The sequence below is a fragment of the Desarmillaria tabescens genome, assembly GCF_030435595.1.
Source record: "Desarmillaria tabescens strain CCBAS 213 chromosome Unknown EV420scaffold_48, whole genome shotgun sequence".
Taxonomy (NCBI): domain Eukaryota; kingdom Fungi; phylum Basidiomycota; class Agaricomycetes; order Agaricales; family Physalacriaceae; genus Desarmillaria; species Desarmillaria tabescens.
Window position 1 is genome coordinate 324,611 of NW_026848347.1, and position 27,996 is coordinate 352,606.

Sequence of the window (27,996 nt, forward strand, 5' to 3'; positions counted from 1 at the left end):
AATGTCCGTCGGTCTAATGCCGTCGGCGCTCAGCCCCCAGGTCCACGATGATCATGTGACCGTCGAGAAGCTGCAGATGGAAATTCGAGCAACTCAGGTTCGGACTCGGACTCGGACTCGGACTCGAGCTCGAACTCTCTTTCATTATGACGACGTATTCATGTTTTCACGCATTCAGATCTCTACTTGGCAACTCGGATCTGTATGCATAGCCGTGGACGGGGACTGAAGTCCTGGGGGTTCCTCTTACTAGTACTAGTTGGGTATTACTAGGGTACTAGGTCCTTCGTGTTAGGTATTGGCAAGTGTTTCTGTCGGTCGTCCGTACTTGGAGTCTCGACGAAATAAACAAAATGCCTGTACCATTCTTATTGCCATTTACCGAGTCCTTCCTTCCGTCCCGCACCCACGGCCTTCCTTACACAGGTTATAATGCCAGTTCTTTCCTGATCAGCTCAAACCACGGTACGGACGCCTTTAGAATGCGACCTCTTAAAGCATCGGCGCACGCGCGCGGTCGAACTGAGCCCAATTCTCATTCACATTTTGGACTCACCAACGTACTGGTACTTGTTCCACCGCTTGCTCTAGTTTCCTGCCGATTTCCGGTGCCTTCTCTAGGCGACTCAACATTGCGGAGCAACGGATATGACTGCAACTTCAGAACTGAAATGATACCGATATCCTTCTGGACAAACTCGATGTGAAATGGACTCAGAGTATCCCGATACCCCTAGAGGCATTTGACACATTTGTATTCAATAAATAGTCATCGGCGAAATTATTCCGAATTCTATTATCACTATAGCGTCGACGGACCTATTTCAATGTTATACTGACTGGTGCGCGTTTTGTTGAATCTAAATATATACAGTTTTTGGTGCTCGCTGTGGGTCACGGAAGCGTAAAGTTTCAAATATTGGAGGTTCAACCACTATGTGAAGTACTCAACTGTGAAAGGACAAGCCATCCGTTTGTTCATAAATCATTAATCATGATTGACTTAGATGACAGGTTTCTGTTACTAGTACTGACTTGAACAAGCTTTCTCGGAGTCATATGCAATCGCTTCATTTTACAGTAGTGTACACGTTGTTATCATAAGAACAGTTAAAAAATCCTTCCGAGACGTACGACGAGCTTGTCCGCTGTTCGCCCAGAAGTTAGGAAAAGGTAGGTGCACTACAGCAACTACTGTTGTTATCCCCCAGGCTGCAGTCGATGCAACGCGCTATATTTTTGTGACATAGACCGCATGTAGCGTAAAAGATGCAGTCACCGCAGAACTCTTTGTCACAATACTCGCAGAGGATAGAGAGCCGTTGATTCAGTGAACATGTCCTGCAAAGAGCCGAGTGGCATGTATGACATGTCCAATGAAACTTCGGCACATCTCCGGCTGATTTGTTTCGGGCTACGCCTCTTGGTTTGCTCCCCTTGATAGTCGACGATGGATTATTATAACCTTTCTCTCCTTTGCCAAACTCGTTTTGGCACAGTAAACACCATTCAGACTTTCCACAGCCAAAGCAACGATTTATGATGTCACAGTCGTTGCACAACGCATCAAGACAGCGTAGACAGTTCCATATCGGACTGATCTCCTTGGACGCGCAAAGAGCGCAAATCCAGGAGCAGCCCGTACAGCAGGCCTCTCCGGGAGTTCCGCAATCTGGGCACACCACCATCTTGCAAGATCCCATCCATGTTTCGAGGACTTTCTTGGACCAGCACTTTTTCGAGGCATATTTGGTCCACGCAGAATGGGAAGAGCAAGGCGCAAGAGCTGAAGAATTTGCACGAAGAATGCATGTCTGGACCAAGGAAGAAGGACCATCATCTATTTCAACAGTAGAACTCGACATTGCAAGCAGAGGACGGCCAAGACACCATTCCCAGTCCTTCTCGCAGGTCCATGTCTTGCACTGTTTGACAGGACACGTCCTCAGCTTTGCGTCGTTGCCAGTGCCGATGCGACTCCGGCAATAACGAGTATCCTGGTGGTTGATACAATATTTGAGTCCATCGATGGAATGGCTGGGACAAGAGGAGACTACGCAGCAGAGAAGACCACAGTTGAGACATTTGACGAGTTCCTCTGGTCCCTTGCATACCGGGCAAGTATATGTAGGTTGACTGGGGAGATCAGAGTGTTTGATAGCTCCATGCTCCACGAGGCACTTATAGAACAACTACGAAGTAGGCTGAGCAAAACATTTCGGTATGAACTGAAGCGACGGCTCACCAGACTCACCTCCTCCTTCTGTCGTCTTTCCTCCTGCTCACTTTGCCTCTTTTGTTGCCATATGAGAAGCCTACTCTGCCGAGTTCCTCGAGCATGTTTGAAAGCCGCATTCTTCAGCTCCCGAAGTTGTTTCGCAATCTCGTCTGGGGAAGCGATTTCCTCATTATTGAAGGCGTCAAATACTCGTTGCTGGTCCACAGAGATCACAAAATGCGTGCGCCAAGGCTGGCCATATCTCATTTCGTCCAGTTCGAGGGTGACAGCGATAGGTGTAGATGAGACCCCTTCGACTCTGTAAGTAAAGGAAGGCTTATACGACCTGTCGGAAAGTACGAGATGATTCTAGCAATCCGGCATCCCGGCATGCTGAGTAAGAGATTGGTAAGAAAATGATTGTACGGAAATTACTAAAATAGTCGTAGTTTAGTATAAATATGAGAAGTCAATGGGCAAACTCTTCACGAGTTTGTAACCCAGAGACTAGAGGTCTCAATAGCATTGTACTAGGATACAGTCCAAAATACAACACGACCGTCCGTCGAACTGAAGAGGAACGACCAGGCCTCGACATCGGTACACAGATTGTGCAACTTCAAGGATAATTGGCTTGAGTGAAAGAGTGACTATATAGGAACCTTTCCCCAGCCGTCTTGGGGCTCATGATAATGTTGGCGAGAGACCAGGTTAGGTCGGCCGGCGACAAAGCCGATTCAAATTTCTAATCTCCGATTCTGACCAACTGCTCGGAGTCAATGTAACCTTGCTTGTTCACTGCCTCCTTGGCACGCAGACGCCCGTTGATCTGGATATAAAAATACCTGGACTTGGATGAACAGAGTGAAGGCTGACTTCTTCGGTACAGGTTTCACAGCAGTACTCTGTCATTGTAAGGTACCAATCGCACTGCTGCCGCGATATCAGGGGAAAATGGTATGGCCTTCACGCGTAAGTAAGTAATCGGTAGATTATTTTAAATACATAGCTCTCAATTCTTATTCTACAGATGCTACCCGCAGAGGATAAGAAGAGACGAAAGTTTGAGAGCACAGTCACCATCGAGTCACTCGGTGCCGAACATGGTCACATGCGTTTGCAATGTACAGCGCGCTTGCACGAGTCCGTGGGAATATTAGCGCGCCACCCATTTAAACGCGCGCGTCGCCTTATTTACGTTTTTCCTCAAACTTTGTCCGTTATACCATGCCTCCATCGCCAGAGCAAGTGGCTTTGGCCAAGAAACAGCTTGGTATCTCTCCCTCTGCACCAGTACGACCCTCGATTCCTCAGTTCATTGCATGGGGTGCTAATGTCGGCGCTTGTAGAATACAACCGTGCCAGCAGCATATATCGACGAGCTCACGAACCACTTGAAGCTTTATCCTCACGACATCAATGTAAGCCTCATCTATCGGTCGGTTCTCCTTTTTCCCGATACGTTTCCTCTAGTTTCGTATCGTGACAGAACCAAACCGCGGCTGTGAGCACCCTAATCATGATAAGCCTCGATCCATGAGGTCTAATAACCCTCTTTTTTTAATCCTAGACGGAAGATTAACTTGCCTGGAAAATGGATGCAAAGGCCCTTCTATGCCTCTCGAGCGCAATGTCAAGCTTGCAGACGGAGGGAGGAGCATAGGAGTTGGGTCCCTGTCAATGTATCGTGTAGGCTCTTTTTCGGTCTCCGAGTGATACATGCAAACTTTTTCCATGCAGTTCCACATTGCCCAACATCCCACACATACAAAAAGCCGATATGCCAGGGTCAGCTCACTATCCTCGGCGCCACATGTATGTCGCGTTTTTTTTTTCCCTTCCGTCGTGCCACACCGTGTCTAATCCTGATCTCTTCAAGATGCCATCCCCCGCCGTGAAGCGAGAGCATAACAGCCTGCTGAACCTGTTGGACGAGGTCTCCCCCTTCGGAGCCCCTAATGTCACGTCGGCGTCAACGCCCTCCGATAAGCCCTTGCTTGCTGCCCGTCGTCGCAGTAGTCTCGCCAAATCTTCCCCAGCACGGGCGGCGTTTAAGGTCAAGCCTGAACCTGTCGAAGCCGTCGTGCCTCTCAAAAGATTATACGAACCGAGCTTACTGGACACTCCGCGCAAGGCCCTCGTTCCCTCTGGCGCTGCTCCTTCTTTGAAGAAAGTCAAGAGAGAGGACTCTCTGATAAAGCCTCTCGGCGTCGTCAACCGTGACAGAGACGGCGACATCGCCATGGGTTCTCCCCGCACTACGAGTGTCGAAGACCTTCGTCGAGAGCTCACAGAAATTCAGATGAAAATCTCTGATCTCGAGCGTCTTCACGAGAATCTCAATCGGAAGAAGAGGAAGACGAAGGCGGACTTGACGAAGATGTTTCGGTTTATGTCTGAACTGGACGACTTGCGTAAAAAACGGGACGAATGCAACGCATCTATCCCTAACATGTCTCCTTTAAAGAGAACCCTTTCCAAGCCGTTGTTTCCAAAACCAGAACCTATCTCGCTCAAGGTCCCAAAACCGGAAAATAACCTTCCGTCGACCTTTAGTAATCCATTTTATAATGACAGGCCAAACCCTCTCGCCTCTGGTTCCAACGTCAAACTCCCGGGACTTCCTGGCTTAGCGGGCTTCCCAATCAAAGATGACTCTGATGACGACGCGATGGACGTCGATCCTGCTGCAGGGGCAGCCGCCATTTTGAATCGCGTCGTCGGAATTGCCATTCCCGACATTGCACCTGTTGCTGGTGCAGACAACCGCGATGCGAACGGAGACTACTTTGGCCGAGGTCGTGATACCTTCCAAGGTAAGCCCATTTTGCAACTGATTTTATCTACTAATATCGTTCATAGGTCCTGTTGCTAAGGCCGACGAGTAAGTTCTGCTGTCAATCTTTCTCCTGCCATTGTTCTGATTAGTTGAAAGCATCGAGAAGTTTTTGATCGAAGCCGGCAACGCCGAGCAGTTTGACGGCAATGCAAGTGTCAATGAAGGCCTCCAGAAGCTTGGCCTCGACTCTATCACGTCACTGTTACCCGGGATGGAGGTCCCTCTCATGCCACATCAAGTTATCGGTGTTGCTTGGATGGCTGAGAAGGAAAAATCCACTCTCAAGGGCGGGCTGTTGGGTGATGACATGGGATTAGGCAAAGTCAGTCATCTCCTCGTGTACACTTTCAGTTCTAACTGTTTGCTTCGATAGACTGTTCAGATGTAAGATTTTCCTTGTCGCCTCTTTCGCAGGGTCCAACTGTTTAATAGGATCGCGTTGATGATCAAGGATCGCTCGAATGACCCGCTGTGCAAAACGAATTTGATCATGGCTCCATTGGCTCTACTGGACCAATGGAAACTTGAGATCGAGCTCAAGTCTAATGATTCCCTGAAATGTATTGTTTATCACGGTAGGCGTTTCTCCATACTTGTTGTCCATCGTATGTCTAACTTTGTTTTAACAGGATCAGGGAAGCCAAAGCGTAAACAGGACTTATTAAAGTATGATGTTGTGTTAACGACTTACCAGGTTCGTTTTTTAGTACTTCCATTTCTTCGTCATTCATTATATCCCTCACGTAGACCATGGCATTGGAATGGCCGGACTTCGAGAAAGATCAGAAGGCGAAAGAGAAAGCGAGGCGAAAGTCCGGCAACGATTTTATCGTGTCGGATTCCGATGATGACTCAAGCGGACCTACCCGCAAGAAGAAAAAGCAACAAAAAGGACTGCTGTTCCAGGTTGACGTAAGTATATCTATCCCAGTGTAATGTATCAGCTAACAGACAATGATATAGTTTTACCGTATTATTTTAGACGAGGCGCAGGCAGTGCGCAATCGACGAACGAGTAAGTTTGCGTAGCCGTCATTGGTCTAACCTCTTAATTCGATCGTCATAGGGGCCTCTCGAGCTACAACGGAACTCCAATGTATCTACCGATGGTGCCTAACGGGGTATGAAGCTTATTCGACATAATGACACGGCTTTCTGATTCGCTTTCCTCCAGCACTCCAATCATCAACTCGCTCTCAGATGTCTACGGATACCTGAGGTTCCTACGGATCCGGCCATGGTATGATTGGGCCGAGTTCCACGGTCATGTTAATCTCTTGGAAAAGAAAAACCGTGCGTCAACCCCGTCGCAACTCAGCCGAGATACGTTTGAGATTAAGCTTCCATCACAGCGGCACTAGCAGTTACCCGACTTCAAACTATTTTGAACATGTTTGTCTTGCGCCGCATGAAGAACACGATGCTTGATGGGAAACGCTTGATCGATCTTCCAGAGAAGGAGACTGCTCTTACGAAGTTAGAGTTCACGGTAGAGGAACGTGAGATCTACAAGATGGTAGGCCCTTTAGTATGTGCCCTGTATGATTCCTTAACGATATCCCATCCAGGTGGAAGCCCGATCGCAAGCCACTTTCAACCGCTACCTTCGTGCGGGGACTGTTCTCAAGTACGTTCTCAGGCCTGTCATCGATCTTAAATTCATACTCATTTTTCACAGGAACTATTCGCAAGTCCTCGTGCTCCTGCTGCGCCTTCGACAGCTTTGCTCCCATCCTTCGTTGATTCAGGAAGATGGCGTGGCTTTCATCCAGCCTGAAGAAGACGAGGACAATTGGAGGCCGGAAGTGAAAGAGGAGCTACTGCGTGCCCGGAAACTCCTTGGCGGGGAGTTTGTATCAAGGCTTAAGCGGCAGTTCATGGAGGCTACCCTGAAACGGATGGAGGCCGAGAAGGCTGTACGTATATCCATTAGGCCTCAATTGATACTCAACTCATGTTCGTCATAGGAAACCGAGGCAGAAGTTGAGGAATGTGCCATCTGTTTTGATGCATTCACCTCAGCGGTCGTTACTGCTTGTGGTCACAGTTTCTGTCGTGAATGCTTGGGTATGCGACGTCAGTATATTCGTGACAATTATTAGCTCATCTTGTTTCTTCTTAGATGACGTCCTGAGCGGTCCCCAGGTCGATGCTGAGGACGAACCGAAGCTCAAAGCCCAAGAGCGACGATGTACGTTATCAACCTTACCATTCTCCTTGCTCTCTTATGCATGTGATAAGGCCCTAACTGCCGTCAACCCATCTCGGGGGATCTGCTTTTTGATCGCGCTGCCTTCGAACCTTCTGATGCTGAATTGAACGGCGGTAAGAGCGCCGATGGGGACGAACCCGCACAGAGTACAACATCGGCTAAGGGTAAAGGCAAGGCCAAGGCAAGGGCAAAGGGTAAGGGCAAGAGAAAATCGGCACTCAATGCTGATATCATTGATATCGACGCTCTCGATAACGAGGACGAGGAAGAAGACGAGGACGACATGAGCGATTTCATCGTTGACTCAGATGAGGACGAAGAAGAAAAGGATGCTCGTCAGAAATTAAAGAAGGCTATGGGTAAGAGGAAAGCGTTCATCGTACTCGATTCAGACGAGGAAGGAGACGAGGTGGAGGAAGTTGTGTTTGGGCGGAAGAAGGAGAATTCCATGTCCGGCCAGATCAAGCTCATGCCTAAGTTCTTGGCTTCCACCAAGATGCAGGTGTGTATTCTTTATCATCCTCTTGGTGACGTGTATTTTAATCTCAACCTGACATAGCATATGATGAAGCAGATCGTAGGACTCTTTGAGGAGAAGCCAAATGAGAAGGTGAGAGACTCTTCATGTTAGTACATTTCGGCAGCCATTTTGACGACGTCTGAAGGTTTTGGTCATTTCACAATGGACCGGATGTCTTGATCTGGTGTCGGCGTATCTTACTGAGAAGAGCATCGAGCATGTCAAGTATGTTTGGAACAATTTATCTAGAGATTTACTAAACATATGCTCTTCTAGGTATCAAGGATGTATGTCCCGTCATCAGCGCGACTTGTCTGTACGCGCATTTATGTCGACAAGAGAGTCCGCCAAGGTGATGTTAATGTCGCTGAAGTGTGGAGGTACGTTTCCAAACTCTCGTCGTCGACAATCATAATCATCTCACCTCTCCGTAGGTGTCGGACTGAACCTCACGCGCGCGAATAATGTGATATCGCTGGACCTCGGATGGTCCCAGGCCGTCGAAGCACAGGCGTTTGATCGGGTCCATCGACTAGGCCAGACTCGACCTGTAAAGGTCGATAGGTTGGTTATTTCCGACACTGTCGAAGATCGGATTTTGGCTTTGCAGGAACGCAAGCAGAACCTTGCAGATGGCAGTTTGGGGGAAGGCAATGGCAAGAAGATTGGCAGTAAGTACCTCTTTATGGATACGGTCAGTCCAAATTCTGATCGAGTTCGACAGAGCTGAGCGTCAAGGAGTTGGCCAACTTGTTCGGTCTCGACGCTCGCGGCAGGCTTTTGTAACGCTGCTAATCGTGCGTAAGAACACGATCGGACCATTTCATTGTTGTATTTTCTATATTAGTTTCCCTCTTTCGCCCTACCATTTAGACAGGTTGGTATGTGCTTGATTATACATGAGTATTGTAGTATTGTCCCAGTCGTCAGGAAGTAGTGCACTTTCTGACGACGAAGACCATAGTTCGTATTGTATAGCATTGACATACATATTCATCGTTTTTATTGAATTTGCGTCCCGGGGGAATCTTGCTCATTTCGCGTGTCGCTCAAGGGTAATCAAATTACACTTTTGCATTTGAACTAAACCAATCCTAAGTCACCACACGTACGAGATCACTGCGCATCTGCCAAATCTCCACAGAACTCCAGCCAGGTACTGGAGATGACGGAATATGCGTTGTTGTTGTCCTCATCAGTGATGAACACCGCGTCAATCCCTTCCCCAGTAAGGTCGGACAAAAATCCGCTCGGCAGGGAGGACGGCGAAGGAGCGTCATGCAAGATTACAGGCCTGCTTAGAAGCAGGTGTCGAGTCACTGATTTCGAGGCTTGAAACCCTAAATAGCATATGAATCAGAAAAAGCGGAGTAAATCAGAATGCCCAGATCGACCTACGCAAAGTTGGAGTAATAATCTTCTGCGGTGACAATCAAATCCGAAAACGAGAAATAACCTTCATCTGTAGTCGTTCCGGGGTTCAAGACTACCGTGGCAGTGTTCCCCAGGGCAGATCGTGCGGCAGAGGCGTAGGTCTGATACAAGGACACGTCCGATGCCTCCGTACTGCCCTCATCGAAGAATATTCCTGATGGCCTATACGCCTCTGCCCAGCCGGCATAGGTACTCACGTCGGCCTCGACGTCAGACTGTGCCCTATTACCATATGAGGTTGAGACGTAGCCCACAACTACAACATTGCTCCCAGTGGTTTTGAGGGTAGAGATGCATGAGTCATACGTGGAGTCTCCAGTGCCAGGACCACTGGAGGGGTTGATAATGACGGTGAAGAGGAGAGAGGGGAAGGAAGTTATTCTGATATTAAAGGGTCAGAAACTGACGAGGACGACGAAGAACTGCGTACGCTTCAAAGACGGGTTCCCACGCATTGCATCCGTCATTGGGATAGACATAGAGCGGGAGAAGCACACCGGTGCTCGCGAAAGCTGTGGTGAGAAGAGAGAAAAGCGTGATCGAGAGTTGAGAACGCATACTGTACTACCAGGAACGTCTATCCAGGACGCCTTTAAATACTAATCTACTGTAATTTCAATACCAGTAACTTGGTCGTGAAGTGTTGATGTTCGTGTTTCAGGTCGCGCATATGACACCTGCTTACAGGTCCTTACCATTTGATACGAGCATGTGTTCTGGTTATAGAATGGAGAAGAGAGGCAAACTAGCCCGTTGCGTCTGACCATCGGTGAGCATAGTGGACCAAGTCGAGAGTGATGGAATAAAACTGACCGCTCTGGGAACATGTTAACGAGAGCCGGCCGAGGCTATAGAGTGCCTGGAACGGAATATTTCAGGCTATTTGTGGCTACCATCATTTGACATTCAGTATTTTCCGCAGATACTCCGTAGGATTGAATGAGTAGCTTCAAATCACAGATGATCGAAATGATGCTTGATATCAGATAACAAATAACTGCGTCTTAGAAGTTAGGGGTGCGTATTTAGCAAGAACACGAACGGTCTTGCGGTAGTATTGGCAGGTCCTCATCAAAGGACACGAAATTCGTGTACTGGAGGCGGTGACTTCCAAAAACAGACTTTGACTGGGCGATTCTTTGGTTATCATTCTGTCTCGAAACAATTAGAATCAGTCTGAACTGATACTAAAACCACTCCGCCATAGGCTTGTACAAGCCCAGCCCCTGCAAAAATTTCTCAGTTGTCTCCCAAAGTTCTTCAGCAAGGTCCGTCTTTGCAGCATTCGGATTCTTGTCTACAATCCTCCCCACGGGGATGATATACTGTCATTTGTATTTGTCTGGATCAGCTTTGACGACAGGTGACGCAGCAGCGAAGCAAGACGTATACGCTCCCTGGTTAGGCCCGATGAAGAAGAGCTTAAAGGCGATAGTAGCGAGCCGAGGGTAAGGGGTTCTCCACGCCCAGCCGGTGTCGACACTTCCAGGGTGAAGCGAGATGCAGGTGATAGGAATCGACTTGGCAGATAGACGGCGTTGCAGCTCGGTGGTATAAATGACGTTCATGAGTTTCGAGACCCCTGCGCATAAAGAATAAGTCGTGAGACGAGTAATTCATGTCCTGGCGCACCATAGCGGGCTGAATCAGGCCAAAACTCTTCCTTGTATTCGCCATTGAAGTCTTCAATGCTTTTGAAACGAATGTCGGGATTCGCGGCTGGGCCATTTAGGTGTGCGACCGATGCAACATTGACAAGACGGACGTCCGAGTTGGGTGCCTTGGACGTCTCTATCATAAGAGGTAACAGTGTCTGAGTGAAAAGGAAGGTGCTGATATGGCTGGGAAAGGTTTGAGTCGAGGAATTCCAGCCAAGCTTCTGTGCTTACTTTATCATCACAACCTCGGAGACACCTGAAATACATGTAAATATGAGCACGCGAAGATAAAAACGTACGTACCATCCTGGTCGGTGTTGTAAGGACCTGTCAAACTGTGGAATGTTAGGTAACGTCCCAAGCAATGCAGGATACGCACAAAGCCGCGTTATTAACTAACACAACTTCAATTGAATGCTGACTGACGGGTGACCATATGACTCACCAAGAACATCCAGCCTCTTCTCTTTGCTCAGAAAGTCCTCTGCAGCTTTCTTGGCTAACCTCGGGTCCTTCAAGTCGAAGGGGAGCCAGATGACTTGCCCTGACCCAATACCCGCTTCCGTCATGCTCTTGATCGCGTCCAACGCCTTGCTTTCATTTCTTGCAGCAAGGTATACCTTGGCGCCTTTCCTAGCGAGATGTAAAACGGTCCAATAGCCGATTCCTGTACTACAAATCTCCTCAACTTTCGAAAGTTACGAGAGCTCAACACCACTCACTTTCCGCCAGTAACAATAACCACTTTCCCCGTGAGGTCAAGCAAAGACGCGCCAGCAGGGTAGAATGTCCACCTATCCACTATACCGTGGATGACAGTCCATGATGGTGAGAGCACAAGTTTGCCACGTGAAGCAACCAAGCTATAGGATGATAAACAACGGAGTAATGGCGGCTACGACTTACGATGTCCTATATATCCTGCTCCTGGCGCATTACATTAGTATAGTAGGATGGAATTAATCATATCATCCGCAGTGAATGTAGCTGCAGCTGAGTCACTGTACAACGCAGTTTCGCAGTTTCAGCATTTATACGAGCCCGCCGAATAAGCCGATCGGTAAAACGGGAAAGAGCATGCACTTATTCCCGGGGCGAGAACACCCAGAGATACGATATGCGAGTTGTCCATGCTTTGTTCAAGTAAACCTCACACCAGCCTACCCAGTATTTGTGTGGTCTCACGTCCCTATGCTTCTGACTTTTCTTCCTTCTCATCTCCCAAATCCGGCGCAGTTCAATGGAGAGCCAACTGCGACGAACTGCGCCGTAAAGAGTCAGTCATGGTCACTCTAGCTTATGTGGTAGTCGACAGGCATGGGCCGTACCTGGACCATAGTCATCAACTTACGCTATCTTTACATTCGCCCTGCTTGAAGCCTTGATTTGACGCGCCAGCCCCACCACATTGGTGCGACGGAATGTATAGTGACGGATCTCGACTCGACTCACCTATGTAAAGGCATCACAGTAAGTACTCGCAGTCGGTGAGCAGAAAACAGCGATATTAAACAGCAAGAGAAAAGAAGAAAAGATTATCACTGGAAGACTCTTGGGTTAGGCAAGTGCACCAGTATCATTCGGGTGTATTTGCAGATTTTGAAGAAGATGGTCATCACGGAACGATGGAAACATGCGGGCCGGAGGCACTCGTCGAGAGTATTGCAATCCCATGATTAAAGGAACACTACGAAGCATTGGAACTTGCGGCATCGTGTGAGAACGCCCCTGCCAAGCATTGGAGTGGGCCCGCCATTTTAGCCTATCCCACATCCCACATCCCACATCGTCCAATGCAGAAGCGGTTATCATCGCCCAGACTCCTCATTCGCGGTTTAGGATTGCTAATGCACCAGTATGCTTCGGTATAGTTAACTTCATACTAAATTGAAAAGGATGATACATTAGGATGGATGCAAACGAACTAAGGTCATTGTCAGAACAGATGGGAAAGGGGACAATAACAACGCGCTTACTGACGTATAAGGATCCAGTAAAATGGTAGCTCATCGCTGGTATAGAAGTTTGCGAATTGGAAATTGAAGAGAGGGACACACTGATTATGTTCTAGCTTCGACAAAGTATTAATTCAACTTCACATAAGCTCTACAGCTATGCAGCAGAACGTTCGCCGCTACCTCCACGTAGGCGAAGTGACAGAAAATTGCAGAACAGTCATAGCACTAAGAATGGTCAGCCAAGGGAATAGCTGCACCGAAATCCTTGTCAATTTTCCCCTTTAGAACTATTCCCTCTCATGTATCAGTCTGGACTGCTGAAGGTGGCAATGTCAGTTGTCATATCAAAAGCTTATCCGAAGGAACTTCTAACGAACAGTCGGCCATGCCTTGCAGGTGTAAATTGCGCTAGAAGCGCGACTATATGCGTCTATACACACGCCTAGATGATCCGGTAATGTAACTTTTTGCCTTTGTCGTGGTAGATCCGAGTCGAGGCGTGAGTATCCAGACAGATCCACTGTCAAGGACGCGTAATATGGTGTCGGTGGCCCATGGATTGACGGTGAAAGCCCTTTCCAATATTTTGACAAGGATGTTAGAAGGAAAGAGTGCTGTTTTAGAGGAAATTCATGTATTGCTATATTTGTAACAGATTTTGTCGCAATTGCTACCCGCCCCGGCGGCTCGAGCAGCCGCTCCTTCCACCCATCGAAGAATTTTTATCGTCCCATTCAGTCGCCTCCACACAATGATGCAGAGCGCCATGTGTGGGTAGCGCCTTCGTTATCATCAAAACACGCGCTAATACCCTACTGAAGGTCTGGTTGCACTGTTTGAAATGATACCTGCTTCTCTGCATTGCTTACCATGCTTCCGCAAAGCCCCGATAACACACCATGACGACGAAAGGAGACTTGCCGAAGACAGAGGTAACATGCATGTTCTCAGTCCGTGGTTAATGACAATATTTCGGAAGTAGCAATGATGATATGTTGGCCAGCATGGCTCCCAACTGATGTACACTGGGCAACTGCAGTGATGCCGTCTGGTGGAGGCGGCGTTCTACACACTTGCTGAGGCGGGCTGTGAAGTTATTTTCTCCTTGCCTGGGATTCGGGTTATCTTGACTCTTTCTGGCTTGACATAATCTTCTCCTTCGGTTCTCAGGATCAGTCAGATGTCTCTTCTGGTTGTTCGATGTCAGAATCCATCGGTGCGATGAGTATCCGTTTGGATGGAGGAATCTTGCATTAAGGTTTTGCGGCGCTACGAACTTCGTCCTTTGACACCGCTCCCAGGACTCTGGCTCTGCACAATCCGCTTTTTGTATTGATTTAGCGCCATTTGGGTATCCTTCCGGTGTGTACTGTATGAAATTTCTTGTGGCGAAGGGGGCCGTGCGGATGACTGGCCAACCTGGCCAAAGTACGTCCAAAAAGCTGGTATATGGAGTAAAATTTCAAACGTTATTTTGCCCAGCGGACCAGATCCGGACTTGGCTTCATGAGATGTTCCCGGATCCGAAGCTTTTTAACTTATAACAATCGCGGCTTCTTGTTTTGCAAAGACAAACAAGTCCTCAACGTGCTCATAAAGGATGCTTGATACTGCTATCTAACCTTTCTACTTATACCACACCCTCCATTTATTCCGTTGCATTGGATCGCCACTTCCAAGTCCCCCTTTCCATCTTGCATCCTTCTTCCATGGACGCATTCAAATCACTTGTTCAACCTCTTGTAGGCAGTGCCGCTGGTTCCTCCGTCATCGACGGTATGAAGCTCGTCGTCCTCGGTGGCACAGTAGAAACCGCTAGACGGGTATCGAGCTCCGCTTGGTATGTAATACCCCGGGATCCCTCTCTTCATCCTGTAACATATCTGTGGCAATTTAGGTCGCATTTTGTCAACTGTGAGCATGCTCTATCCCTTCTAATTTCTTTCACCTCCGAGGCAAACACATGGACTCCGCGCTCCAAACTCACTCCACTGCACGCACGTCTCATGTCACTCTATTTCATCTTATTGCAATGGTGCATTTTTATGCCTGCAATAGTGCTTTGTATCCTCTTCACCCTATTCTTTCCTCGATCTCTCCCCTAGAATGCTCTGCGTTCGGATGTCGTACCGACGTCGATGTCGATATCTTATCATTCTTCCTCGTACTATTGCGTACTAATTGGACAATCTAATTTGTAGCCTTCTTTCTTACGGCACATTTTTCGGAGGAAGACTCCCCTTATGAGTGGCTTATGCTTTGGTTGTCACGAAGGCCAGAGTGGCAACGGTCTCGAGAATTTGAGACTACCACCCGTTCTTCCTCCGGTTTTGGACGGACAGCTGACAACTCCTTTGGTGACGAGGAGGACGATGCGGACGGCGACGACATACCGGGAAGGGTCAAGACGCGAGTTGTATTCCAACCGACGTTCGACACTACTCATACTATTTTCTATGGGGGACACTGGCTACGCGTCAAGCGGGGCAGGAAGAGTGACGGGACTGGATGTGAAGTTCTCTCCATAAGGTGCGCATCCTGTCTCTACCATTTTTGCGCTTGTTAATTAGACACAAAGCGTGGTCGCCCGGAATAATACAATTTTGAAACAGCTTGTCCTCGAAGCTAAGCGAGGTTTGTATCCTCCCTGTACGATATAGATATTCAGTCTGACGCCGTTTTTTTAGAATTTGAAGCAGAGGCGGTCCATCGCATACAGATATACTTTGCGGATTTCTACGGGAGCTGGCGCTGGACGGACTCACGGCATAAACGCCCTATGGGGTCAATTGTACTTAACCCGGGCGTGAAGGAGATGCTCCTCAATGATACGCGGGACTTTTTAAAATCCGAGAAGGTGCTGTTGGTTTGTACATTACTCGTGAAAGCGCACTTACGGAGATTTGAATTGTAGTGGTACGCAGACCGCGGCATTCCTTTTCGACGAGGCTATCTCCTCCACGGTGTCCCAGGGTCCGGTAAATCGTCCCTGATACACGCAATTGCCGGCGAACTCATGCTGGACATTTACGTCGTATCGCTTTCGTCCTCCTGGATCAGCGACAGTACATTAACGACATTGATGGGTCGTGTTCCCGCAAGGTGCATACTCCTACTGGAGGACTTGGACGCCGCTTTCACGAGAAGCGTCTCGCGAGACAAGAACTCCAGTGGAAACCCTGAAGGGAATAGCGATGGGGATAATGATCAAAGTGATATCCCCAATGGTCCTCCCACCGCCAGCCGCAGTAGGAGACGTCAACGAGACCAGTTGTCAGAAGTAAACACGTTGAGTTTGAGTGGACTCTTGAACGCACTGGATGGGGTGGCGGCAGCGGAAGGCAGATTGTTATTCGCGTGAGTTTTCTCCCCTCAACGTTGCGCACACGTTGTGATCCGTATCTTTTTTTGGCTAGGACAACAAACCATCTAGAGCGCCTCGATCCTGCACTCTCTCGACCAGGTCGTATGGATGTCTGGATAGAGTTCAAGAACGCGTCCAAATGGCAGGCGGAGGCACTGTTCCGCAATTTCTTTCCATCTCTGGAAGAATCTGCATCTTCGAAAGGTAGCTCCACGCCAAGTGACTCCGAGGACGATGAACTTCAAGGTATAGATTCACCTCCGCAAACACCGAGTCCAGGCTCATCGACGTTGTGGTCGCTTTCCCCTTCATTTTCATCGTCGTCCACATCGCTATCTCTTTCACCGAAGAAAAACGTCAACGCCAAATCCAGAGGCCAGGTGCTACCTCAGTTCGGCGCGAATAACCGGGCATATTTGCCACCGCCGATAGAGGAGCATATTGCGAATACTCATCACTCTGCGAAGCCTCTGGACAACGTGACATTGGCATTTTTGGCGAAGAAATTCGCGGATGCGATCCCACAGGAAGAATTCAGCGTGGCGGCGCTACAGGGATATCTTCTGAAGCATAAGAGCCAGCCATATAGAGCGGCAAATGAAGCGGCAGAATGGGTGATGAATGAGAGGGAAATGAAGGAGCGGTTGAAGGCAGAGAAAGAGAAGAAGGAAAGGGAGGACAACGAGAAGAAGGAAAAGAGGAAGAAGGCTAGAGAGGAGCAGGTGAAGAAGCGGCAAGAATTGGAGCTGGAGAGGTCGAAGAGGGAAGTGAAGTATCGGGAGAGGGACGGAGGGAGAGTCCTTGGATCAGTAACGACGGTGACTGAAGAACCCTTTGTCGCCGCAGTGCCTACCCCTCTTCCGGAACCGACGGTTATATCTACAGTCGTTGCTGACGATGACGCGAATGAATCGGAAAGCGACGGCGAAGACGAGGTCGTTCTCCCTGCACCCACTCAACTCGTTTCTCCTAACGACTGGACTGCGTGGATGTCAAATCCTGACTGGATGTCGCGCCCACTCCCTACAGAGCCAGGAAAGTGGGCAAGACATTGATCTGAGTCCAAAGAGTTTCCGGACAAGCCTAACATGGAATGGAATTCACTAGGAATGTCTCGCCACCAGGTCAGTTTAGCATGCGCGCATGTATTATTCCATCATCACCACACGGATTTACTTTCAACTGTACACAGCATGACTTCATACTACTGTATCTCATCATTTGTTGTTTATACTACTGTAATCTCATTTTCCCTCTTTGGATCCGTTACCAAGTACTCTTTGTACAGGGAGCACTTCCTCGCTAACTTCGTATCTCAAAAAATTTTACGTTGAAGAAAATCAAGGTACAGTCACTCAGGTGTTCATTGACCCGCTTCCTCTACCACACCAGCAGATAGTTCAAATCTGGGGTCCCGGCTGGCTTCGCTTCGCAAGTTCTGTGACCATATGGCAGCGAAAATTCTACGTGCTTCTTACCGTCGGCAAACAAAGCGTGGAAGCAATCATTCGTCATGACATCTTCAATCCGAGACGACGGGCTGGACTGGTCTAGTGATCACCGTCATAAGCGGAAGGTGTATTTTTGATGTATACACATGTACATCCCAACCTTGACAAGGACACTTGTTGTCTCCATACAGCATATTAATCCAAGGATTGATCGAATTACACGACTTCGGAACGAGACCCAGAAGTTTATCTTCTGCTAATAAGAGCCTACAATGCGTTAAAGAATATCTAGAAAATGGTTCCGAACAGATTGTCTGCTTTCCCGGACCCGTCACTGGTTTGATAGACCTAAGGTTGAATTAAAAAACCCCGAGGGATTTCTGAGCAAAGCAAAGAAGCTGGTCGTGTTGTGTGTGTGTTTTCGCTTCTTTTACGTCGATGACCGACTTGTTTTGATTGATTGCCTAGCCGCGCTTTTCATCGGAGCAGAACTGTCTGAAGGTTGTAAAGACGGACTGGTGAATACAACGCAGAGCAAGACGCGTATGACACGTTCTTATTCGTTCTTATCGTGGTTATCTACTCTCCGTCGTGTGAACATACATATTTCTCTCTCTTCACACGAGCTCTCTGAACTCTCATGATCGAAAGATCTCATGCATGGATTCGGAATCTCATGACGTGAGCTCAGCCAGTACGAATTCGAACATCCATACTTAGAATGTCAAACAGGACTCCAGCGTCCGGTTCAAGACGAACGGAATTATCACTGCGTCTATGGTCTGTCACAAATCATCAGCTTGTGAAACATCTACTCGTGTATATTACTCGCGTAGTAGTGGCACTACCAACGTGTTCACATACATAAACACCTTCCAGGGTCGTGTATCCTACAAACTAATACATGCAGATTATGTTCAGCCTGAATAATTCAAGACGTCTATGTACGGAATACCGTGACCCTATGCTTGTCCTGTGGCACTCTTCTCTAGAAAATCTTCATCGACCTTTTGGAGGAAAGGCACACACGTCCGACAGATCCAAGCAGCGGCAAACCAATTCCAAAGGATCCAGACAAAATAATTCATGCGGAGCGGTGATACTGATAGTCATTTTCGGAACTAGGCGAGTGATAAAGGATCTAAAGTCCGTGCCGACGGGATTCAATGGAAGGCATACAGGACATCCACTGTTCCTATAATCTATAGTAGTGCGCTGACAGCACCATTTTATCTCTCAAATTTGTCTTATGTTTTTTCTTGACTGTTTACGGATGCAATCCTATTCAATTAGCTCGGAAATACACATAACCAAGTCAGTTCATCTTGACACTTAGAGGTATTTTCTGGAAAGTTTCTGATATCCGGATGCTAAGGATGCCATCTACTTGAGGCATACCCACATAACTACGAACCTGACACTAACCTAGATATGGGAATCACGTCATTAGGCGGGGAGCGGATGGCTATATATACGGCTTTGCAATCAGTTATTCTCCCAGAAATTTGCCTATAGCGGACTAAATTGCAGGGCCAAAATGAAATTCGGCGCCGGAATCAACTCGTTACAATCAAACTTTGACAAATTCCATGCAATAGGATACCACACGCGGGGACAGGATATCCGATACATAAGTACGTACTAAAGGCTGGTTTTCAGGTGTTCACGCCCTTTTGTTCTTCGAACTCTCTATCGCCCAGTGGATTTTATGGGCGTAGGAAAAACTTCGTCCTTCGTGTTCCCTTTCCACTCCTTCAACCGGTTGTCATGGGCTTGTACGACGAGTCACTAGGTGACCGACAAAAACTTTATAAAGCGTAAATCCTGCTGATTGATCATGTAATTTGTAGGTGTCCTGCTCCTCGGTATAATCAGTAGGTGTAAACTTGGTACGCAAAGTCCGTGTCTGTCAACGCTGAACACGCTCCCCTAGTTAATACCTATTTCTTCGGCTTCGTAACTTATCAGTATATGTCTTATTTCAACCGCGGTGAGTGACCCTTTGTTAGACATAAGTAGGCTAAAATTTAGGGCGGACTAAAGGATACAAGGATAGTCTTTGGGTCAAGCAAGTCGTTCCGAACATATACGACTGTTGGGACACTAAGATACCTTCTCCTGTAGAGCCACGGTTGCTTTGTTGTGCCTGAACGACACCGTGTATTCTGCGTCGTACGTATTTTCACTCATAGGCTAAACTGGGAGGCTGATTTTTCATGTTGAACAGTTTAATTTATATGGCATGGCTTTACTGGTACGTCGAACGTTCATGAAAGTTCCCGGACTATGAGCGAGAATGTTAAAATAGCGTCCAACATTATGGCGACCCCACGATCTTGACAAGTAAGTGCACCACCTTGGCGGTTGTCGTTGTCTTTACCATGGGGCATTGTACTAGGTGTTCCATGGCCTTCTTCGTATACCCCAGTAGCCAACGCCATCTCCTCTATCTTGACGCACCAATTCTTGACGGCGCGGTAAGCTCAAACGGTTCTTGTATGTTACTCATTCAATTCTAATTTGAGTATTAGAACCAGCCGTCTAATGGAGAGTAAGATGGTCTATGTCGGGATCATGACGCTCTCAATGGGAAACTTTGTTGTTGCGATTGTCGCTGCGGTAAAGGTTTGTACCTTACTTGGTATTCACTGTCCTTGTCTGATAACAATTTTAAAGTCCTGGATGGCTAAAAAGTGCGTCTTCTGTTGGATATCTATTTTTACGATCTTATCCTTTCGATCATTTCCAGTATTTATGATCAACAGACCCTCAAGGAATACCTCATTGCGTGGCTTAGCTTACAAGCGGCGGTCGACATTATAGTCGCAGGTAGTAACCAGTGCCTTTGTGATCCAAGCCTAGTTAATGTTATTTGTAGGCACCCTTTCCTATGCACTGTACCGTGCTCGTACAGGTTATCATCGCACGGATAATGTTATCTATCGGCTCATTCGTGGAGCGGTGCAAACCGGTCTATTCGCCTGTATCTTTGCGATAGGGCACCTGACGGCCTTCCTGGGTAGGCCTGGATCTCCCTGCTTCTCATTCTCGTGCGAACTCATCTCTGTAGTTTCCCCGGATACTCAAGTGTATGCGTTCTTCGCTGGTTCAACAGGTCGCATGTATTCAATAGTGAGCGCGGACATGTTTAGGAAGTCTCCGCGACTCATGCGGATTCATTTCAGACTCTGATGGATACCTTGCATTCTCGCGACCAGCTACGGGATGCGCTGTCAGGTACTATGGATGTATGAACGGTACTGGATTCGTTTGTGTTATTTCTGATGTTTTGTCATAGGTCAACAGTTCCATAATTCGAACACATAATGGGCATTCATCATCAGATTACCCGAGGATATTCCAATTATCTACTGTCAACACCCGCCAGGACGTATTATCCGAAGGTGGGCCTGGTCGCACCAATACCAAATTAGTTCCTGGTCAAGATAGTAGCGGCACCCTTGATACCGACAGGTCGGGTGAGTATCTTTCATAGCGTCAGTTAAGCTTCGAGATCGAGGGTAAAATCATATATTCAGCCGTGTGTCGTAGTAGAAGTATGCACAACCCAATATGTACATCCAGTAGCAAGGTATATACGACATCGAAATCACTGGGTGGCGCCATAGTTGGGTGGAGGAGCTTGACCAGGAATTAATGCGCCCTGAGCCTGAGGATATGGCTTGTACTGTCCGTTACCGACGTCTACACGAGAGCATTCAGCTGAGACCTTTGAAAGAGAATGGTATGCACGGCGTACATTGGAAACCCCCAGCTCCGTAGCGTTCCTCGGCCTGCATCTTCTTGTAGATAAGCCAAAACGCGTGAATATGACCAGGAATGTATCCGAGACTGACAAGATATAAAATTTAACGACTGAAAGCCGTAGAAATACAGAAAAGCGCACAGAGTCAAACAGATGTTAATGAGAAGATCACAGCTACATCCCGTTAAGAATGCAGCTGCAGCTGGCGGAAATATGATTGCGACCTTGAGATCTGTCATTACAGATATAGATAATAAAATAATAAAGCTCACGAGGATGATGATGACGTCTGAAGATTTGACCATGATGGCAAGACGAAGGAGCTGGAGAACGGAGCGCTTGGAGCCTGTGCATTTGATTACGTCACTTTACAGCCCCGATTTAGCAACGCCGATTCTTGACTTTGAACCACCACCATGTTGCCGCTCCCTTTCCCTGATCCTCCCACTATGTCCAGCCTTTCCGACGCTCGCAGCAGCCTGGAGACGTCCATACAGTCCCAGGAGGCTCTCGCAACCGAAATATCCGACGCGGAAGCGAATCTTGCCAAAGTAATTCAAGAGGCTCAGTGTCGCATCGACGCCCTACGGCGCGAAAAGACTCAGCTGGACGAACAAATTATCGCTACCCAGGCATATATCTCACCGATGAGACGTCTGCCGATGGAACTTTTACGAGACGTTTTTTATTGGTGCTTCGAGGACCACCCTTGCTGTGCATGGGTTCTGGCGTCTGTCTGTGTGAACTGGAGGCGATTGGCTTTGACAATGCCCCGGATATGGGCCAAAGTGAGTATTCCTTTTTGTTATTCCATTCTTCCAAATTCTCTCCTTCTATCTTGTTCTGGAGATGCGGTGGCAACTTTCGGTGCTTTTTCGTCGTCCGGGGTTCTGAGACGTCCGGCTGTCTCAGCAGTCACGGCCATGCGGATCTAGTCGACAATGCATTCATTTTCGGTGTCCCTGCATTGGCTGGCTGTAGCCTCATTTTTCAATGATGTCTCCGCCACCGTTCGGGTCCCTAGTGTCGAACAGATGATGGTTCTTCTGTCGGCAGAAAGAGGCATCGTCTTGTCCTGTTCTACATGCAGGATTTCTCCAACGGCTGTGATCCAGCTTGACGCCACCTGTTGCACCGGTGCAGTAGACCAAAGACATCGGACGTCGTGTTTTTCAAATCGATGCCGCGAGGACAGAAACATGCACATTTCTTCTTAACCCCGTTTTCTTTGTTGCTTTTCCCCCGTTCTTTTATGTTTTTCCCCGCGTCTACCCGTCTCTGATCGTTTCCTAGATACGCCTTGTCACAACTCCTACCTCCTCTCCAGAAACCATTAGACTTTGGCTCGAACGATCAGGATCATCAGTGCCTTTGGACATTGAGATATACCTCCATGTTGCAAAAGGTAGCAATGATGTCCCAACTAGTAGCCGTCGGAGGCGACGGTCCTCTTCACCTCCGACATCGTTCCTATACCCAGTGTCATTTCCATCTTCAGGACCTTCATACGTGATATCTCCTACAGGAGTGCTTCCGCCTGCGAACACTCCCATCATCATACCCATGTCTCCATCATCGCATCACAGTCATGATGTTTGGGTGCCTTCATCTCCACCGTCATATCCCAGCGATCGTCCACGCGGCGATAAGTCAGCTTGGGGTCGCGGTACACCATGGGGGTTCGTAGCGGTCTACTACCTCGTCGAGCAAATGCACCGTTGGGAGCGATTTGTGTTCCGATTCGACCGCCAATTCCCTTCCATGCTCGCCCTCAAATCAATTACAGGTGGGTTTAAATAAAGATCACTTGTTAGGGCATGTCTGAATATTTTTGGTAGGCGACGCTCCCTTGCTGAAGCACTTTGAAGTGTCAGCTGCGGAGTCTGTTTACTATCCTGATCACTGGGCGTGGCTTCCCAACACTCCATCTACAAAGCAGGTGGTGCCCGTCTTAGACACTGTGACTCTACAATACATTCCCTTCAAGTGGTCTTCGCCTCTTTTCCAAAGCAACCTCCGAAACCTCAATCTCCGCGCTCTACCTGCCTCACAGCACCCTCTGAACCAAATTCTCCATATCCTTCATGCAAATCAGCATTCCCTGGAGCGCGTTTCTCTTCACTTCCAAACAGTACTGCCTCCCATCCTACCCCTCTCTCAGTTGACACTCCCCCATCTGAAGGAGTTCAATCTAGGAGGGCACTATATGCTCACGAACCTTGTCGAGTCCCTCGTTTTACCGGACCTCGAAGAGTTGAATCTCGATATTGAAGCACGGGAGTCTATCGAAGAATACATCCAAACTCTTCTCGCGAAGACGCCGTCAACCGCGATGAACCTTAAACATCTCGGAATCGCATATGGTTACGGTACAGGACATCATGCGGAGGGGTCCATTCCAGACACAGTATCTGCATCCTCGCCGCCGTTCTATTATGGCTCGGGAGGTGTGGTTGTGTCATGGTTATTCCTGAATGATCTTCCCCATCTTGAAAGTCTCCGTGTGGGTGGTTCACATCTAGATGTACTCATGGCAGGGCTTGGCATGCCAGACGAGGAGATGATGACCGGCGCGGTGGCGATTGGTGTGATGGGGAGCACTGTCGTTGCAAACGCGTGGCTGTGTCCTAAGCTGAAGGAACTAGGGTTGAGGAGTTGTCATGGGCATGAGGGATGGGCAAAGCTTGTTCAAGCCGTGGAAGGCCGAAATCCCGACGGTGGTGCCACAGGGACTGTCGTCAATGGTTTGTCACCTGTTAGGCTGAAGCGGCTCGAGTTGTACGATAGCCAAGGCATTGGAGGGGATGTTATCCAGTGGCTAGAGAAAAGAGTTGACGAAGTTGTTTGGACGGAGAGCGAAAGGTATTTGTCTTTCCTGTTCTACCCCTAGCTGTTGGTCTAATCATTCGCCTACCAGGTCATCGCCTTCCATGTCCCCATTTGCCTAGATACCTTCGGACTATTTATTTTTTGTATTACTTGGGTCTTAGTGGTGATCTATCAGTAAGTATTAAAATGTATCTGTACCTATTATACTTCATCAATTACATTTATTAATGAATAGGGTGGTGTGTTGAGTGTCGATATTGAGTATGGTGAGTGTATTGAAAATGACGACTCTTGAATGCTGATGATGAAAGAAGATATTCGGAATCACTGCCCAGCCTGTACGGTCCCACTCCGATAGAGTAACTGGTAGGGTCGTATATTGCATGACTCATGCCCTCAATTGCCTCGGGGCGCACTGTTGGTGGCTAGTTAAGACGCTCAGCTATTCTCAGGCACTACGTCCGAAGCCAGTGTTGAGTCATTTGAATCGGTGTCCCGAATACCTTGAGATGGCAACCTCCCAGCATTCAGTATCGCGCCATTCTATTGAAATTTGTAACTCTCGACAAGCGGTCGCTTTCTGTCGGATACAACAACATCAGGTTATGTTTGATTCACGAAGTGAATGTTGACAGAGTAGGAAATCATGGATACTTACGAGAATCGGTGGATCGAGCTCCGCCCAGCAGGTGTGTTACAAGCATGTGAGGGCAAATGGCGTACTTTCTTGACCGTTGCCTCTACTGCGATGATGCTTAATACCATGCGAATGATAAATCTGTTTGCAGACGGTTTATATTGCCGCGAGTTTGAAGGTAACGCGTTGGCTCTTTGTTCAACATTGAACGCTAAATAGCCAAAACCGCAGATTAATATTCAATGCACTCCGCAGGGCTCTAAAAGCTGAATAAACGAATTTCATTTCAAGGCTCAAAAAGCTCAATCAGGAAGGTGTCGGGGTGCGCCGGCATCAACTAATCAACACATATATGCTGACTACGTATTTATCAGAAGCCAATAGCCAGCGAACTCAGTATCAGGCATGCACATGAGATTCAATAAGGCCTCTGCCCTATTCGTGATCACGAGGAAGTTAAAGCCAGCCCTGGAGGTCACTATCAGATCTAATAGCTTCGGTACGTCAGTTGAGGTGATGTGACAACGTGTTTAGTATTGATTGAATCCTATTGAATCCTTCTTATTCGCAGTTACCACCTTTGTGCGTTGTAAATCAAAAAAGCGATGGCCGAGGACTACTGTTCACGCATTTAAGACACATCTGGAACAATCTCTCACGGTATAATCCCTAGCCAACGGTATATCCCCTAGCCAATGGTGTAGCTTCGTCAAAGATTCAAGAACTTGATATCTTGACAAGTAAGCTGCCTCGTTTCTTCCTGTTCTTACGCTCTCTCCTTTTCGTTATGTTGACGGTCTTGCAGGTTTTGACTGTTATCCTCGTTCATTTCGCAGCCGCCGAGGTTGTACCGTTCTTGGAACCGGTGTGTTTCTGTATGCACGTCTCGAAACGATATCACTCAAGTTATGTGGAACATAGGGTTTCTTTTTCGATTATAACAAGGCGGATGACCCGGTCCCGATCCTCCTTACTCGTAACGAATTCTGCTTTTTATTATGACAATGCCTCAATTGCTATAGAGCAATGTGAAGTCATCCACCTCAAATGGGATCGATCTCAAGCTATTGGGTAAGTTTCTGTGACGACTCGGTTGGGGTACCTTTACTGAAACAATCTGCTAGACAAAATCCCGTCGCTCCATATTCCCTCTTGGTGTACACTTCGTGAGAAGCACCTCCACGTTCAGATACATATCTGACTACTGTATAGAACAAGCGAAACGGCAAGCGTCATCGACGCTGGTAGCGGGCTGAGCTTTGTGCGTACATTCTAATCAACGATTCTAGAAACTGAATATCTCTCATCCACTAGGATTGGGCGGTACCTTTCCCCCCTGGAGCTCAGGTACGTTTTCCTCCATCAGTGATCTCGAATCTCATGTCTTCGATACAATTCAGTACCAAATATGTATGGTATGCACTGTGGCAACACATCAAATCTAATCCATCTGATTTTTGGTTTGCAGTTTGATGTCAACGGAGTTTCGGGAGGATGTCAAGACATGTACACTATGATACCGAACTCCAACGGTACGAACGTTAGCTGTCCGAATGTCACCTCTGCGGTTCTGTCTGCAAATGGGACAGTGTCCCAGCCTAGCGGTCCTATGTCTCGGTTTGGTTTTATCAATCAGGTATAAGGCTTCTCTATCTTTTAGGACTATCTACCAATATATCGTTCATTTAAACCTCAGTGCACCGATGTATCTGTAACACCCAACGAAGGAACGTCTCCATTCACACTCACGGTAAGCCAGTGATGCTACTACAACCTAATAACTTAGCATGCATGCTTAAGACTACATTCAGATTGCACCCGCACTCCATCCTCCGTTCAACTTAACCTCGAATACTATGGATCCAATCACTTGGACGGTTTCTCTTGTAAGTCTTGTTCGATAACGAAATTTCTGTAAGAGCTGATTCGATATGTAACCTTCAGCCCCGTGCAATGCCATTCTATATGTCAATGGTAAGCTCTGAAGGAAAGCTCTGGGCGAATGGACCTTTGCATGTTGGTGCCTTTGGTCCGACAGATTGTCTAGCTCCAGGAACTGTGTAAGCAGCCTGATCTATCATCGTTCAGATTATGCAAATATACTTACTACTTCGTCTCCAGGAGCACCAATCATGCAAAATCTGTCGCAGCACGTGCAGGGGTTGGAGGTCTTTTCGGCGGTGTAGCTCTCGCGGCTGGAATTCTCATCGCCCTATCCATCTGGCGCCGTCGACGTCAACGAATGCAACTGATAGAGATAACAAAAGATTTTTCTCCTTTCAATGATCATAGATCGTCGATCGTTGTTATCGGACAACCCCAAGGCCTTGGAATGTCTCGCGAAGAGCGCGAACTTGATGGTGTTTTGATTCTGCCGACTCTTTCTGAACTATCCCCTGCGTATGCATCGTCGGGTATACACCCGTCTCGTGTGTTCGACGGGACTAGTTCGGCCTGGAATCAGGAGGTTGACTCAGAAAGGGGTTTACCGCCGTCGTATTCATACCACGGACGTCAAGGTTCTCGCGAACGTCCTCGCATCATGCCTGGAGGAAAGACGGGACGTTAGTATGTGTATGATCTGGTTCGATGTAAAACGAGAAGCAGAACAGGACTTGTAGCTATTTGCGTTGAGCAGGTTCAGAACAATTTTCGATCACTGTTCCTATCTGTAACCCATTTCCCCAGGCTCGTACTGTTACAGATCAATCTGTGTGTGTGTAAGGTGCTTACACGTCGTGATCTTCAGAACTCTTTCAGTCGTGTCTCCGGGGTCTGTTGGCTTTGATTTCATCATCCCGGGGAACTCATCTACCAAAGAACTTACGATCCACAAGGTGCTAGCTACGATCAACTACAGTGATATCAGGTATGATTTCCGGTAGTCATTGGTAAGTCATTGGGCAGGCATCATCCTGATATTTGAAAACTATCACCGAGAACAATAGTAAGAAGCGATATGCATGGAGAAACCTTCCGGATCCGGTCCGGGAAGGGCCGGGCAAAGACAAGCACCCCCGAGTTCGAGAGCTTAAGCTTGTAGCTGGTTCAGCGGAAGGTATTTCATTAGGTTGTAAAAGACGTAAACCGTCCCCTTTGATTCTCCGTGA

At 47.8% G+C, this 27,996-nt stretch overlaps 9 protein-coding genes across 9 annotated transcripts; 5 read left to right on the forward strand and 4 right to left on the reverse strand.

Moving 5' to 3' along the window:
• Positions 1-1,009: 1,009 nt before the first annotated feature.
• EV420DRAFT_1571583 (uncharacterized protein) lies at positions 1,010-2,581 on the reverse strand. Its single transcript, XM_060474324.1, has 2 exons — positions 2,246-2,581; positions 1,010-2,192 (listed from the first exon to the last, which is right to left on the reverse strand). The coding sequence occupies exons 1-2, from the start codon at positions 2,483-2,485 to the stop codon at positions 1,164-1,166; spliced, it is 1,269 nt and encodes a 422-aa protein (XP_060325712.1). The 5' UTR covers positions 2,486-2,581; the 3' UTR covers positions 1,010-1,163.
• Positions 2,582-3,439: 858 nt separating this feature from the next.
• EV420DRAFT_915806 (SNF2 family N-terminal domain-containing protein) lies at positions 3,440-8,765 on the forward strand. Its single transcript, XM_060483979.1, has 26 exons — positions 3,440-3,511; positions 3,568-3,639; positions 3,692-3,722; positions 3,789-3,907; positions 3,959-4,033; positions 4,098-5,034; positions 5,081-5,102; positions 5,154-5,379; positions 5,431-5,441; positions 5,490-5,632; positions 5,687-5,751; positions 5,805-5,969; positions 6,021-6,072; positions 6,124-6,178; positions 6,232-6,350; positions 6,410-6,573; positions 6,626-6,684; positions 6,736-6,973; positions 7,025-7,124; positions 7,180-7,248; positions 7,299-7,771; positions 7,829-7,879; positions 7,935-8,014; positions 8,066-8,169; positions 8,224-8,460; positions 8,514-8,765. The coding sequence occupies exons 1-26, from the start codon at positions 3,446-3,448 to the stop codon at positions 8,573-8,575; spliced, it is 3,795 nt and encodes a 1,264-aa protein (XP_060325713.1). The 5' UTR covers positions 3,440-3,445; the 3' UTR covers positions 8,576-8,765.
• Positions 8,766-8,905: 140 nt separating this feature from the next.
• Positions 8,906-9,781, reverse strand: EV420DRAFT_1622614 (Spherulation-specific family 4-domain-containing protein; the record flags this gene model as incomplete). Its single annotated transcript, XM_060475825.1, has 3 exons — positions 8,906-9,083; positions 9,188-9,604; positions 9,654-9,781. 3 exons carry the CDS (start codon positions 9,779-9,781, stop codon positions 8,906-8,908), a joined length of 723 nt encoding a protein of 240 aa, XP_060325714.1.
• Positions 9,782-10,410: 629 nt separating this feature from the next.
• On the reverse strand, positions 10,411-12,013 carry EV420DRAFT_1622615 (uncharacterized protein; the record flags this gene model as incomplete). The annotated part of the gene is made up of 6 exons (XM_060475826.1): positions 10,411-10,548; positions 10,582-10,805; positions 10,856-11,064; positions 11,323-11,553; positions 11,604-11,682; positions 11,965-12,013. 6 exons carry the CDS (start codon positions 12,011-12,013, stop codon positions 10,411-10,413), a joined length of 930 nt encoding a protein of 309 aa, XP_060325715.1.
• A 2,592-nt stretch (positions 12,014-14,605) lies between these two features.
• Positions 14,606-17,625, forward strand: EV420DRAFT_1571616 (P-loop containing nucleoside triphosphate hydrolase protein). Its single transcript, XM_060474325.1, has 6 exons — positions 14,606-14,679; positions 14,737-15,368; positions 15,418-15,473; positions 15,527-15,696; positions 15,754-16,196; positions 16,256-17,625. Exons 2-6 carry the CDS (start codon positions 15,094-15,096, stop codon positions 17,256-17,258), a joined length of 1,947 nt encoding a protein of 648 aa, XP_060325716.1. The 5' UTR covers positions 14,606-14,679; positions 14,737-15,093; the 3' UTR covers positions 17,259-17,625.
• A 1,527-nt stretch (positions 17,626-19,152) lies between these two features.
• On the forward strand, positions 19,153-21,160 carry EV420DRAFT_1571621 (uncharacterized protein). The gene is made up of 15 exons (XM_060474326.1): positions 19,153-19,446; positions 19,505-19,528; positions 19,588-19,644; positions 19,698-19,722; positions 19,779-19,826; positions 19,882-19,908; positions 19,963-19,997; positions 20,053-20,131; positions 20,186-20,279; positions 20,331-20,347; positions 20,404-20,483; positions 20,533-20,673; positions 20,725-20,786; positions 20,840-20,902; positions 20,953-21,160. The coding sequence occupies exons 1-15, from the start codon at positions 19,422-19,424 to the stop codon at positions 21,148-21,150; spliced, it is 975 nt and encodes a 324-aa protein (XP_060325717.1). The 5' UTR covers positions 19,153-19,421; the 3' UTR covers positions 21,151-21,160.
• EV420DRAFT_1571640 (uncharacterized protein) lies at positions 21,161-21,807 on the reverse strand. Its single transcript, XM_060474327.1, has 4 exons — positions 21,693-21,807; positions 21,562-21,644; positions 21,415-21,506; positions 21,161-21,359 (listed from the first exon to the last, which is right to left on the reverse strand). The coding sequence occupies exons 1-4, from the start codon at positions 21,723-21,725 to the stop codon at positions 21,265-21,267; spliced, it is 303 nt and encodes a 100-aa protein (XP_060325718.1). The 5' UTR covers positions 21,726-21,807; the 3' UTR covers positions 21,161-21,264.
• EV420DRAFT_1571641 (uncharacterized protein) lies at positions 21,808-24,478 on the forward strand. The gene is made up of 4 exons (XM_060474328.1): positions 21,808-22,208; positions 22,714-23,206; positions 23,259-24,282; positions 24,338-24,478. The coding sequence occupies exons 1-4, from the start codon at positions 21,837-21,839 to the stop codon at positions 24,366-24,368; spliced, it is 1,920 nt and encodes a 639-aa protein (XP_060325719.1). The 5' UTR covers positions 21,808-21,836; the 3' UTR covers positions 24,369-24,478.
• Positions 24,479-25,455: 977 nt separating this feature from the next.
• On the forward strand, positions 25,456-27,928 carry EV420DRAFT_1571650 (uncharacterized protein). Its single transcript, XM_060474329.1, has 12 exons — positions 25,456-25,751; positions 25,808-25,862; positions 25,909-25,957; positions 26,011-26,052; positions 26,099-26,147; positions 26,201-26,233; positions 26,287-26,301; positions 26,355-26,522; positions 26,583-26,636; positions 26,698-26,772; positions 26,831-26,946; positions 27,008-27,928. The coding sequence occupies exons 1-12, from the start codon at positions 25,674-25,676 to the stop codon at positions 27,453-27,455; spliced, it is 1,182 nt and encodes a 393-aa protein (XP_060325720.1). The 5' UTR covers positions 25,456-25,673; the 3' UTR covers positions 27,456-27,928.
• Positions 27,929-27,996: the final 68 nt, after the last annotated feature.